This window comes from Molothrus ater, chromosome 5, assembly GCF_012460135.2.
Source record: "Molothrus ater isolate BHLD 08-10-18 breed brown headed cowbird chromosome 5, BPBGC_Mater_1.1, whole genome shotgun sequence".
NCBI classification, from domain to species: Eukaryota; Metazoa; Chordata; class Aves; order Passeriformes; family Icteridae; genus Molothrus; species Molothrus ater.
In genome coordinates this window covers 25,091,119-25,104,172 of record NC_050482.2, presented here as the reverse complement: position 1 = coordinate 25,104,172, position 13,054 = coordinate 25,091,119, and the positions used below count along the sequence as shown (strand labels likewise).

At 36.8% G+C, this 13,054-nt stretch overlaps 1 protein-coding gene across 1 annotated transcript in view; it reads right to left on the bottom strand.

Annotated features, from left to right (window-relative positions):
- TFEC (transcription factor EC) overlaps positions 1-13,054 on the bottom strand; it is an 87,626-nt gene that overhangs the window by 13,339 nt on the left and 61,233 nt on the right. Inside the window, exon 4 of the mRNA XM_036401043.1 lies at positions 648-762. Within this exon, the coding sequence (XP_036256936.1) occupies positions 648-762 (115 nt within the window). The remainder of the gene's footprint in view (positions 1-647; positions 763-13,054) is intronic.

Genomic DNA, 13,054 nt, shown 5'->3' with positions numbered 1-13,054 from the left:
TGGCACTTTTTTAAAATCTAAGAATATTGAAATGCTATGGAGGGGTATTTTTCTCCAATTTCCTGTATTTTACATCAGGATAAAACTTACAATACACTAAGGTGAATATGGATTTTCTATATCCCATAATGCAAGAGTTAATCAGATTTGTAAGATATTGAATAAACTCATTGTTTCCTCTGAGTGACATTAACAAACTGTACATGATTTTTAGCATTCTTTGGATTAATTGAATGTAACTTTTAAAGTTCGTAATCCACTAATATAGCTTTACCTTGAATAGCCTTATTGTAAAGTTTTATAAGGACTATTTGTTCTACCCTGGAACAAATTTAATGGATGATAATAATTTATATTGTTGATCAGAAGCCAACATGTGGAAGAATATACTGTTTTCTAAAATATTAAGGTTTTTTAGAAGCACAATGTTCATAAAAACAGGACCAAATAGAGGGTTTCTGAATTTCTAAAGAGAAGAACAGAAAAAAAACATTTCTCATTTATCTTTGTTCTTTTCCTTAAATGAAACCAGAGACTGAAAATTCTCAGGAATTTAATTATGGATATCTTTTTCATGGATAAGATTCAACTTTTAAGACACACACCATTACTTATGCAGTTATATACTAAAATCTCAGAGTTTTTACCTGTGAGCTCCCTTTTTACTGGTAGATTAGCTGGGCAAGAAGCATTTGTGAGACCCATATTAGCTGGTGCCATTCCCTGGTCACTGTTATATATATCCAAAATGCTGCTAGATAGCTTGAGGGGTAAGAAAGGAAAGAAGAATAAGGAAAAAAAATTAAAATAAGTAAAAGACTTAAAAGATTTTTTAAAAAAACCAATGCATGCAAGGAGAAAATATCTTTGGATATGAGTCTGGTTTTCTTTAGAAGGAGTATATGTACATATATCTAAATGGAAGGATTCCTGTTATGCAATATTAACTAAAATTGAAAGCAAAGAGTCACTGTCTGCTGGTTTTCTATAGGTGCCATTTGTGTGGGCTTCAGATCTACAGTGTGGGCTTGAGATCTACAGTTGCTTCCAAATTGTATTTTCTAAATCCAATGTTGCCATGTCTGCACTTCAGATATCCATTAGGTTGAAAGTCAACTTTACCACAGTGATTTTGACCATACTCTCCAGTATGATTTTTTTAACCACAACTCTAAACTCTGAATTGGTACCTCATACAGGGCCTGGTCCAGCAATATATTCAGGGACCTAGTCATATATAATAGTTAAAATGAGAGTGGACAGTACATCATAGAATATACTTTGAAGAAAGGAACTGTACTGTTGTCAGGATAGACCAGATAACCTAATGGTTTTAAGATGAATAATGTATAATCATGTATACCAGTATCCTTATTCCCTTAAAAAATATAATATAATATTATTTAAATAAGCCCATAGAATGCACACTAAGAAAAGTAAGGCTAAAGTATGTGGATTTCAGGTAATTGTACAATTACTTTTATTTGAATAACTTTACACATGAGATAACTGTAAAATATGCGGAAGTTTACTGAAGAGAAGTCCAGGCTTTGCTCAGTTCCTATGACCCTATGACCAACCTTTCAGCATTGATCCTTTGCAGTAAAAGAAAAACTTTTTTGGCTTTTTTAATCATGAATATAAAATTTGTACTGACATCTTTGGGGTTTTTTGTGGTCAACACTCAAGGACTTAGAAACTGAGTTTGGGTACACATGGCCAAGAGAAAATAAATCCAAAAGTAAAAAAAGAAAAACACCAAAAACCCCAAAAGGATTAAAAAGTGGGTGAAAAATATGTGGATACAAACACTGACTTGAGACAGTAAAGCATGAAAAGAAATTAGGAGTTATTTAAGAAAATTGTTTTTCATAGACAAGAAAATGTGTTTTTACAGATTTACCCATCAGCTATGGATCCTGAAACAACCTGGAATTTTCCAGGCAGGTCATCAAGACACCAACCATAGGTCTGCTGGGAATCAGACTCTTGTAATTTCTCATTTGTCAGACTCTTGTAATTTCTCTTTTTGTAGCGACTGTGAGCTTCATCACAAGTTACTGTGAATGGAGACAATTTTCCCAATTACATGCTCAGTGTGAAGTTTTTCCATGGCAGTGCTCCCTGTATTTTACATTAAAACTGGAATTTTAAACTAGCTTTATTTTTAAATAATGATTTTGTTAAATCAACTAATAACTTTACTAGATAATCTGAGAATCAAGTTTGAGGTAAAGTCTCCCAGTTCTATTACATACTGTGAAATGAAGCAATCAGAATTCTTACTGAACACATATAAGTAACATGCTCATTTTTAAACAAGAGCTTTATTACTTAGGAAAACTGAAAATTCTTGAATACCATTATAAATCACAACACCAAGTCAGTTTTAAAAATCTGCTTATACATTTGATCTCTCAATGAAAATACTTTTTTAAAGAATGTTTGGAATTCAGATGAGTATTACTCAGAACAAGCTATGTTTAAGATCCAGGATTTGAATGCTAAGAGCATTCTCACATTAGGTACCTTTGTTTCATTTCAGGGGTAAACTGACAAGTGTTACAGAAGTCACTGCAGTTTTACCTGTGCATTTTCTTGTTCAGTGATAGGAACAAAGACATTACAAGAGTGAACTCATATTAGCTCTCATCATATTTAATTACTTCCTACATTCATGTAAATGAATTTGGTTTATTCAAATGATATATAAACAGAATGACATAAAAAATTGAGAGTCAATGTGACTCCTCCACTCCTGCACATCCAGGTTCCAGGGGACTTTGGCAAGGCTGTTATATGACTTAGGCTACTGTTTTTGTGAAATGCTAGGAAATATTAACCACTGAAAATAATATAATTAATAAATAATCTAACAAATGAGAAATACATATCTGTCATTCTTTGCACAGTTCACACAGCTGTGTACATAAGTTCAATAATTTGCATGACACTGGTGACAATCTTCAATTTAGTAGATCATCAATGCCATTAATGAAAAAAACAGGCATGTAAACTACAGGTTGACACAAACATGAGATACTTAATTGATTAGTTCTAATTTTCAGACAGAATTTTAAATTTATCCTTGAAAGATAGTTAAATTTCTAAAGTCTATTCACAAGGTGTGAATTTAAATAACAATTTCCAAATCCAAGAGAAAATTTCATGACTGGCTAATTTAGCTGGCAAGGAAAAAATAATACCAGGACACCTCAAAGTTCAAAATTGTGTGGCAGTTCAAAAGAGCATGAATAAATTCAACTTAAAACCACAGACAGACATTTCAGCTGAGTTCAATTGCACAGTTGGTAAAGGCAATTCCATACAACTGCCAGACAATCCCCTTCCTTGCCCCACTGGTGATGCTGTGCCTGATGCACCCTAGGACACAGGAGGCCCTCCTGGCTGTCAGGGCACTGCTGACTCACATTCCGCTGGCCATCAACCAGGACCCCCAGGCCCCTTTCTGCAGCACTGCTTTCCACCATCCCATTCCTCAGTTTGCACACACATGCAGGGTTGCCCCATCCCAGGTGCAGAATTCAAGACTTGTTTTTGTTAAACTTCATCCACTGACTGTCCAGCCCCCTAATTTGTCTCTTTGCAGAGCATCTCTGCTGAATGTACCATACCACCTTTGTTTCATGCAGATGCTCTCTAGCATTCTTCCCCTTGTCATTTCACAATATTTACCAGCGATTAGGAAAACAGAACCACCGCTCCATATGGAGATGATGAAAATGAAGCCCAAACCAAAGTCATTTAACTACTGATGACTACAATCCTATCATCTCACTGATTAGAAGGATTCACATTAAGCGTTAATCCAGAAGGAACGGGCAGGGAAGAAGAGACAGTGGGGTAGCTCTGTATTTTAGGGAGTGTTTTGATTAGTTAGAGCTTAATGATGGGGATGCTAAGGTTCAGTGTTTTTGGATAAGAATCAAGGGGAAGGCCAGCAAGATAGTTTTCCTAGTTGGACTTTGTTATAGACCACCCAAGCAGGATGCAACTGAAATTTTCTATAAGTAGCTGAGAGAAGTCTTGCCCTTGTTCCCAAGGGGGACTTCAACTTACCAGAGGTTGTCTGGAAGTACAACAGCCTAAAGGAAACAACAGTGCAGAAGATCCCTGGAATGTGTGACAGCTAACTTCCTGACACAGCTGGTAAGCAAACCAGCTAGGGAAGGTGACTGATGGATCTGCTGTTTGTGAACAGACAAGCACTTGTACAGATTTGACAGGTGGAGACCACCTTGGGCACAGCGATCATGAAGCAATAAAGTTTTTGAGTCTTGGGGAAGTGAGGAGAGGGGTCAGCAAGACTTGGATTTTCAGAGGGCAGACTTTGGCGTGTTCAGGAGACTGGTTGAGGCAGTCCTGAAGGGGAAAGGAGTCCAGGAAGGCAGTACCATGAAGGAAATGTTAAAGGAGCAGGAGCAAGACATCTTCATGTGTGAAAAGATGAGCCAATGAGGACGACTGGCCTGGCTGAACAGAGAGCTTTGGCTGGAACTAAGGGGAAAAAAGCATAGCGGAAGAAGAGGCAGGCAACTCAAGAGGAGGACAGCCACGATGTTGTGAGGTTATGCAGGGAGAAAATAAGAAGGACCAAAACCTAATTAGAACTTAATCTGGCCACTGCTGTAAAAGACAATGAAAAATGATTCTATAACAAAAAGAGGGATAAGGAGAATCTCCTGTTTGCATTGGATGTGGAAGAAGATACAGTGACAAAGGATGAGGAAAAGGCTGAAGTGCTTAATGCCTTCTTTACCCCAGTCTTTAAGAGTAGTACTACTTGTTCCTTGGGTACCCAGCTACCCGACCCGGGAGACACAGCAGAATGAAGACCTCAGAAGCCAAGAGAAATGGCGAGCAACCTGCTCCACCACTTAGATATACACAGGTTCATGAGCCACAGAGGACGCACCTGAGGGCCCTGAGGGAGCTGGCAGAGGACCTCCCTGAGCCATCTTGAGTCATTTATCATAAGCCCTGACTAGCTGGGGAGGTCACAGTTATTGGAGTAAATGTGATGCCCACCTACAAGGTGGGCCAGAAGGAAGATGGAGGAACTACAGGCCTGTCAACTTGACACATGCGACAAGAAATGTTATGGAAAGTTAGTGCCAATTGCACTATCAACTGTCTCTTTCTTCTGTGAATTCAGTAGAAATCTGAATTATATTGCAATGGCCCACTATGACAGATAAGTGGCTTTGTCGATATGGCCACTGGTGGTCTCCGTTTCGCACACTCATTCATAGTTAACACAAAAAAACCTGCTATGAATTAGTGTGCAAGGAATAATTCTCAGTGATGGGATTCTGGATCAGGAGAAGAAATAGAGATTGATAAATATGACCTGTTTTGGACACCAAAACAGTGTGTCAAAATGGACTGAATGATCTCTGTCTCTTATTCTTGACTCTGAAGAAAGTTTGGGGTGAATGTTGCAGGCCTCCCATATGTACCTTCTCAGGAAATCTCACTGGGCTCCTAATGTGAAAATCTCCAAATAAACTTTTACTTTAAAAATCACATAAGAAAGAATTCCTTTAAAATTAATACATTTTCTGATTACCAGAGACTTTTATAATATACAGTTAAAAAATGTGTCAAAGTATTTTGTTGAAACTGTCTACCTGAATTTGCTCTGCATTGATATCAAGTATAGAAAGTTTCAAGGAATTTCTTTGCTAATGTTACTACACACTGAGAGCAGTCTTACAGTAAAAATTGGCTGATTTTGATAAAACATGAGGAAACATACTTTTTGTCTGACAAAACAGGAAGTTCTTTTAGAAATGTAGACATCTGTAAGCAACTAATTTTCAAATTATAAAATCAAATTACATAGCACAATATGTTATAGAAATTGTGAGTCAAAATATATCTAGCTGTTTGGATGTGTACCAAAATTCCATATATCATAATGCAATATATTGCTTCTAGTGTTTAAGCAAGGAAAGGTTTTGCAGTACTGAGGCTTCAAATAGCCTCCAGCCCTACACTAAAAGATAAGTTTATATACCTATACACACATAATTTCACAAAAATTCAACACAATGCTACTAAAGATACAAATCACTTAAAATGGCACAATTATACAATATGTGTACAATGATGATCTTACAATTCTACAGCACTGTGAAACTTGATGAATCCCAAAATACTTTAAAAATCCAGCTGATTCCACCATATCAGAAGCATATTGTTTTTTTTCAATTTAGATGTGGAAACACAGTATGAAAATTCCTAGGTACCAGCAAATCATTTATCTTGCAGGTCTCATATTGGTTCACACCTGTGTTTTTCTGAGAAGTCCTTGTAAGTCACATAATTTCCAAACCTTGCATTCATGATACTTATATTTATGTATATGTTTCAAGGAATTTAAATGCAAGCGGCTTGTAAGGAATGAGAACAGAAATATTAAAAATGGCAGAATATAATACGCCATCTTTCCCACTTCTGAAATACAGCCAGCTTTGGACACAAGATCAACAGCCTTTAGCCCAGCAAATGGTTAACTGGGAATAACCAGTGACAATGTAGTATAGAGAATAATACAATTTCTAATTAAAACTGCAAGGAGCATTGAAGAAAGCAGCCTGTAATTAACGAAGTTAGCATTTGGCAAGGACACTGGGGTTAACATTCTTCCTTTTGTATAAAGTGTCATGGGATCTTCAATGCCTGTGTGCAAAGACTGGAACATGAGAATTTCCATTTATGGGGCTCAGTCCTGAAAGATACTCAACTTTGAAGCTTAGACCAATTATAAAAGCAAACTTCAGCTGGACTACCTGAGTGAATACACCTCACAGGGGCCTGTGACCTTGTGCTGCTGACAGCGTCCAGGGGAAGTCCTATGGAGGTCTCATCGAGAGAACATTGCTATGTTCAACACTTGGGTCTGAACTGCTGTGCAGGCAGGATTGTGTAGCAAATACTAAAGGTTTATTAAGAGCATGGATGACTAGCAATGGACAGCTTTGATCACAATTTGCAGTCTCTAATACCAAGTTTGGGGTGGGTTTATAAAGGAAAACATTAAGTGAAAGACATTGCCTTATGAAATGGAATTATGTGGTATTCCAAATCTTATATCATGATAGCTGTTGGTAAATATCATGTAATTTTAAGGAAGACTTAGCATTTCCATATTTTCCAAGAGAAGGATTTTGAATGCAGCAATAAAATATATCAATACAGATTGTCTATGCCAATTGACTTCTAGTCCCTGAACAGATCTATGTCACAACAGTGTTCATTTGCATGATCACCTATTATTCAAGTATTTTTCAATTTTGGCTAATCTTTGCACAATATGTTTGCCTTACTGTAAAATTCAAGTCTGTAAGGATCATGGTTGTATCACAGTCAGTGTTGCACAGCTAGAAAATAACAGCCCAACCCTTTTCCAAAGCTAGAATTTTCTTAATTTGAGAATTCTGCTGAAAATGGTAATGTCCATTTTAGTCCATGTCTTGGACTTAAAAGCATTTCCTGGACATTGAGTTCATTTAACATATCATTACATAATCTAGTTCATGAGCCAATAGTGCTCTGTCTAAAATCAGTTAGGTTTCACATCCCCAATATTTTTATTTGGAGTATGTTTAAAAAGTTGACTGATCGCAAATTATTGTTAAAAATCTTATCTTTTTATTTCCATTTATAGACAAATTTTATTTTGTTTTGTGCTCCTTTAAGACATATGCCATTGTTTAATGTCCCCGCCCCCCAGGTGACTGCTGGGAGTGAACATAGCTCCCTGGAGACTTTGCTTTGCTAAATGGGCCAGGCCGTGATTCTTCAGGCAGCCTTCCGATGCAATGATATGTTCTAACAAGAGCATCTCTCTACCTTTTCTGCTTCAAATTAGTTTTTCTGAAGGCTGGACACCTTTTTTGCCTATTGCATTCAAAGAGTTTCGTGCCCAGTGAATCCCTCACTGGATATTTCCTCATGTCTCTTGGAAATCAGTCTCATGATGGATACTAAGATCATATTTATCTCCTTTATGCAGTCCCATCATTTTGATGGCTTATACTATCCCCTGAACAACTAATGTAGCCAGATCTTTTTCTGTCATCTCCAGTTAATGAGTTCTCAGCTTACTGCAGACATTCCTGTTATTAGTATTTAAATGAATGACCTTCCGCTCAGTACTATTACATTTCTTCCATTTAGACCATTCTGTCATCACAGTCATATAATTCTTCCTCTATGATATCCTCATCCTTCTTTGTATTGGCAATATTTTTACTTTTGGTACCTCAGTAAATTTCATCAGCATAAATGTATCTTTTTGTTCCAAGATCACTTATGAAAATATTAGGTAAACTGAGATCAAGGATTGGTTATCAGTGCACTTCATTAATATATTTTTTATTTAAATAGAAAAACTTTATTGTCTCTTTAGCTTGCTCCTTGGCCTGAAAGGAATTCTGTTCAGTTACTTTCTAAATAACTTATACTGCATTTTACTAAAATGTGTTCACACACAAGGTTGTCAACAGCAAACCTTGGATATGCAGGACTAGCTAAAAAAGATTAATTCCAGTAGGAAACAGCTCTCCATATACCCAGAGGATGTCACTAGTCAGGGATGAAGGAGGGTGTGTTTATCTTTAAAAAGCAGACACCTGACGTGTTCTAGTTGTCTAAAATGGCCAAACCCTAGGACATCAAGAGCTCTTCATCAAAGGTATCTGGACTGTCCTGGCAGGTCAAAACAGTTCATCAGCCAGCCTGCTTTCCCTTGAGGAACCTGCAAACAGACAACAGGATAGCCTGTCTTGTTATACTGCTGCTATTTCTCCAAGGGGCTCATTTCCTCACAGTCACACTCACAAGCCCAAGTGCAATTAGAAAGGTCAGAATGTCCCCAGAGAAGATAGAGATCATGACCAGACTGCCTCTACCACACATCTTCATTCTGCTTGGATCAGAAGTGCTCATGAAAAGAGGCAAGTGGGAAGCAAGTTACAGGAATAGTCCTGCTAGCAGGATCTTCCTTTGCTATCCTTTTTTCCAGGGTTAATAACTGCAGACAAACAACCCACCAAGAGAGCCTGTTTCCTGCAGTAGCAGTGTGTGGCCCATTTCCACAGCAGCTGCTGTGCTGTGCAGAGCATTCTGAGGATCATTCACCCTATTACACATGGTCAGATCTCCTGTACTGCACCTGCAGACTTGGCAAACCTAAGAGGGAACCACTACACATGTGGCTTTACTTGTCACAAGAAGAGAGAGAACTATGTAGCTGCCTAACCTGAAAGGTTGAGTACTGTATCTGCGAGAGAAAATTTGTTTTGGTTCTTGGAAAAAATTGGTACTCACTCAGACTGCATCTAAAACAAAAGATTAGTGCAATATGTTATCATTTCCCACCCCTAAATATATCCCATTTAAATCATGTTTTCACGAGCTTAATTGATAGCGACACTTCAAGGAACAGTTTTGTAAAATGAGGCTACTTCTTCTTAGCCACAAAAAATGTAGCACACATCTATTTCAATGTGTTTCTCGCTTAATCATTTTAATTAAAGGAAAAAAGAACCCACAAAAGTAGGAATTTTGCACAATTTTATCCCATACATGCATCCCAAATACAAAAATTTCAATATTAAATTGTGTCCACAGTTCATTTCACATATGCCATAAAAGTTCGTGTTTGTGGTACTGGGGTACCAAACATAAAAACACAGTTGATTGCTTGTCATACCTTTACAATTTATTCATGACAGGTAAACAAAACCCTTTTTCAATCTCTCAGGTTCACAGATTGACCTCAAAATATGCACTGGATTTGACCAATTAGTGAGTTGATCAATAAATGTATATTAACACATATTAACAAATCCATTTTCTAAATAACAATACCTGGTGTAATGGGTATTTGCAGGTTTTGACAAGGGGAAAACTGGGGCAGTTCTTGTATCTTCAATGTGTGTTTTAATAAACTGTGACTTTTCATCTTTTCAAATGTATTGCAGACAGATGCATAATCTTGTCAATACAAGTACTGTGCTGGAAAGACTAGGGTTCAGCTTCCTTTCTCAATTGCTGTGCTGCTTGAAGTTGAACATAAGCTGTGCTATCCTTTTTATTTGTAAGGATGTGTTTGCACTATCAATTGCCAAAGAAGTTGCAGTGTACTGTTCTCAGAATCTAGAAGATTCCATTTACAGCTAAATATTCTTGGTTCTTTTGCAATTGCAATAAAACATACTTATATTTGAGTACAAATGGTCTTCAGCAATAACAATTAAAAAAATGCTCCAGTTTCTCTTTTTATTATGCAAAGAGACTAGCAGAAAATACTATTCTTCTCAGATTTGTTTTCATCTGAAAAAATTGTATCCCCTTCTATATTTATCTTTAACATGTTTCATAATTACACAATCCTCAACCAGGGACTTAATGTTCAGATATATTATATCAGATACTATATATTATGCATGAAAACTGGTTCATTTTTTATCATCCAATAATGATCATCAAGGTGGTTCATTATTCATCAGAGAAAAATGGACTCTCTTCATATTCCAGTCATAGTACATTTCCGCCCTGGTCATATACTTAGAAGTCCATTGTCTAGATAAATGTCTGATCAAATGTGACCAAGCAAAGGAATTTTCTGGAGAATCGACCTTTTGCATGACATACATGCCCTTTCAATTACTACCTTTAATTGTATGTTTTTAGCTCTTTCTTACTTTTCTGATCACAAAATTAACAAACACAGTCCAGAAGTTAAGTGATGCTGTGATAATGTCATCATCCAGCTTGCAGCTGGAAATCAATTCACAAGAGTACTTCCCACTAAACCCCAGGTTCTGAAAACAAAATATGCCAATTAAATTATAGATCTGTTAGCTATTTTACTGTTGTTTCACAAGTAACACTAGCTAATGCACCAATTCCTGGTTCCACCTTACTTCAATTTTGTTGGTTACAGCATGCAAATGCATATGTCAAATCATTTAAATTCTGCCTCTAAAAGCAATGAAAAGCACAAAAAAAGTGGAAAAATAAGGCTGAGGGAGGAGTGAAAAAGACATTTATTTCTATAATATCCTCTATATATTTTATGCTTTATAATGTGTCCTCTGAGATGTCATCTAACACCTAAGTCTCTGGACATATTGAAGTAAGGTTTCTGTGTTCTAGTGTTTCCACATGGGTGTACCATGCAGAATTTCATTTTGGTTGAAAATCCTTTCTGTAGTGTTTGATTTCGGATAAATTCATAAATGCATATTTCTAGTGTAAGTATAAATATGTATAAATATAAATTTAAATATAGTGTAAATAGCTACTTAATAAACTACTTTGCACACATATTAAAGGGCATTGAAGGCCTAGGCTGATGGAAAAGGAAGTGCTAAGATGATCATTAAAGTTGTACTTTTGGAAGTGTATTTATCAAAATGGACAAGCAATCCTTGTTTTCCACAAGGTAGTTTTGTCTTGCAGTAAAAAGCTGGACTGCACCTGGAGAGCAAAGTAGCCACCATTGTTGCTCACAAGTCTTTTATTCAACCTATGTAAATGCCATTGACAGAAATTCATAAACTTTCTCTCCAGAAGGCATCATAACCTGTATGCTGCAGAGAGCAGTGAGCTAAATATAATCTTCTTTATGGCCTGCCACGTCCTAGGGACTTCAAGTCTTGCATTGCTGTATACAGAGAACAACACAAGATGCAGTAGAGGCTTTGGGATAAAACAAAATCTTCTTGGTGGCCCCAAACAGCAGGAATTTGCTGGCAGATCCTGCTGCACAGGTGCTTGGAATTAATAAGGAATGAATACTGGGAGAGTTAGAAACCTGTTTTAACTATCCTTTTCTCTTACTGCTATTAAACAAATGTTAAGGTCTGTGATAAAGACCATGTTTGTAAGAGGTACTTACATACAAACAACTGTATATTTTTGAATAATACTTTCATTTCTGTCTGTTTACCTTTTAGAAAGAGGAAGCCAGAGAAGAGAAAAGAAAATTACCTTTTAGAAAGAGGAAACCAGAGAAGAAAAAAAGAATATCTCTCTTAGTTTCAGAGTTATGGAAACTTTACTACAGTTGCATGAAAATTGAGTCTTTTAGCTCCCTTTAGCCAGAGCTCTACCCCCAAAATAGAGAAGGATTAGCAGGCATTGGTCTGTTAGTGTGCCAGAGACAGAGCTGAGCTTTTTGGTCATTTTGCACAGCTTTTGAAAGCTGCAGCTATGTAAAAGTAGATCACAGTTCTTCTCCTGACCCAAAGTAATGTATGCCCTTTTCTGTGAAGACCTTTTCTACAGCATGAGGTAAATTGTGCAGGCAAGAGGGCTGTACACTGCCCATTTCCACCTCAAACTACTAAATTGTGTGAAATACCAAAAGCAAGCCTTCATCTGACATTCGCATGACATTCAAAACAGCAGTGGCAGTGATAACAAAAGATACTTCCAGCTGCAGGAAACAGGCCTGAGGAGTTCTGAATTTGTGCTTTTCATAGTTAGTTTTTTTGCAACTGAAGCAACTGAAAGACACAATTTCCTACCTAACACTTCTATAGTATTGAAGGAAGACAAAGAAAATATTTGCTCACCAGTTTTATTTTTGAGGCATCTATTATTTCCTCAATAGCTACTGACTGCTCCTTCTCCTTCATTTTTCTTTTTTGTTAAACATGTAAATGATACCAGAGAGTGCTAGACAGAAGTTTATATACTTAGGTGAACTTTGTTTCTTCCTTGGACTTTAAGACTAATCTAGTGTAGAATGTGATTGACAAAGCATTTTCATTGATGTTATGCAGCCTTTTCAAGTTAGCCAACCTAAGCAAATGAGGTTGTTAATGTTTACTCTGGCCCTTTCTCTAAAATGGTTTTGAACTTTAGCAGATTCTATCAACTTATAAGGGTTGCCAAATTACATCAGTATTCACAAAATAAAAAAGTACTTGTGATTATGCAGTAGGGGGCTGCCTAGATCAGCAATGCTATATGCACCTCTAGTGGAAAGCTGGCTTTACTTCATGACTGAGTA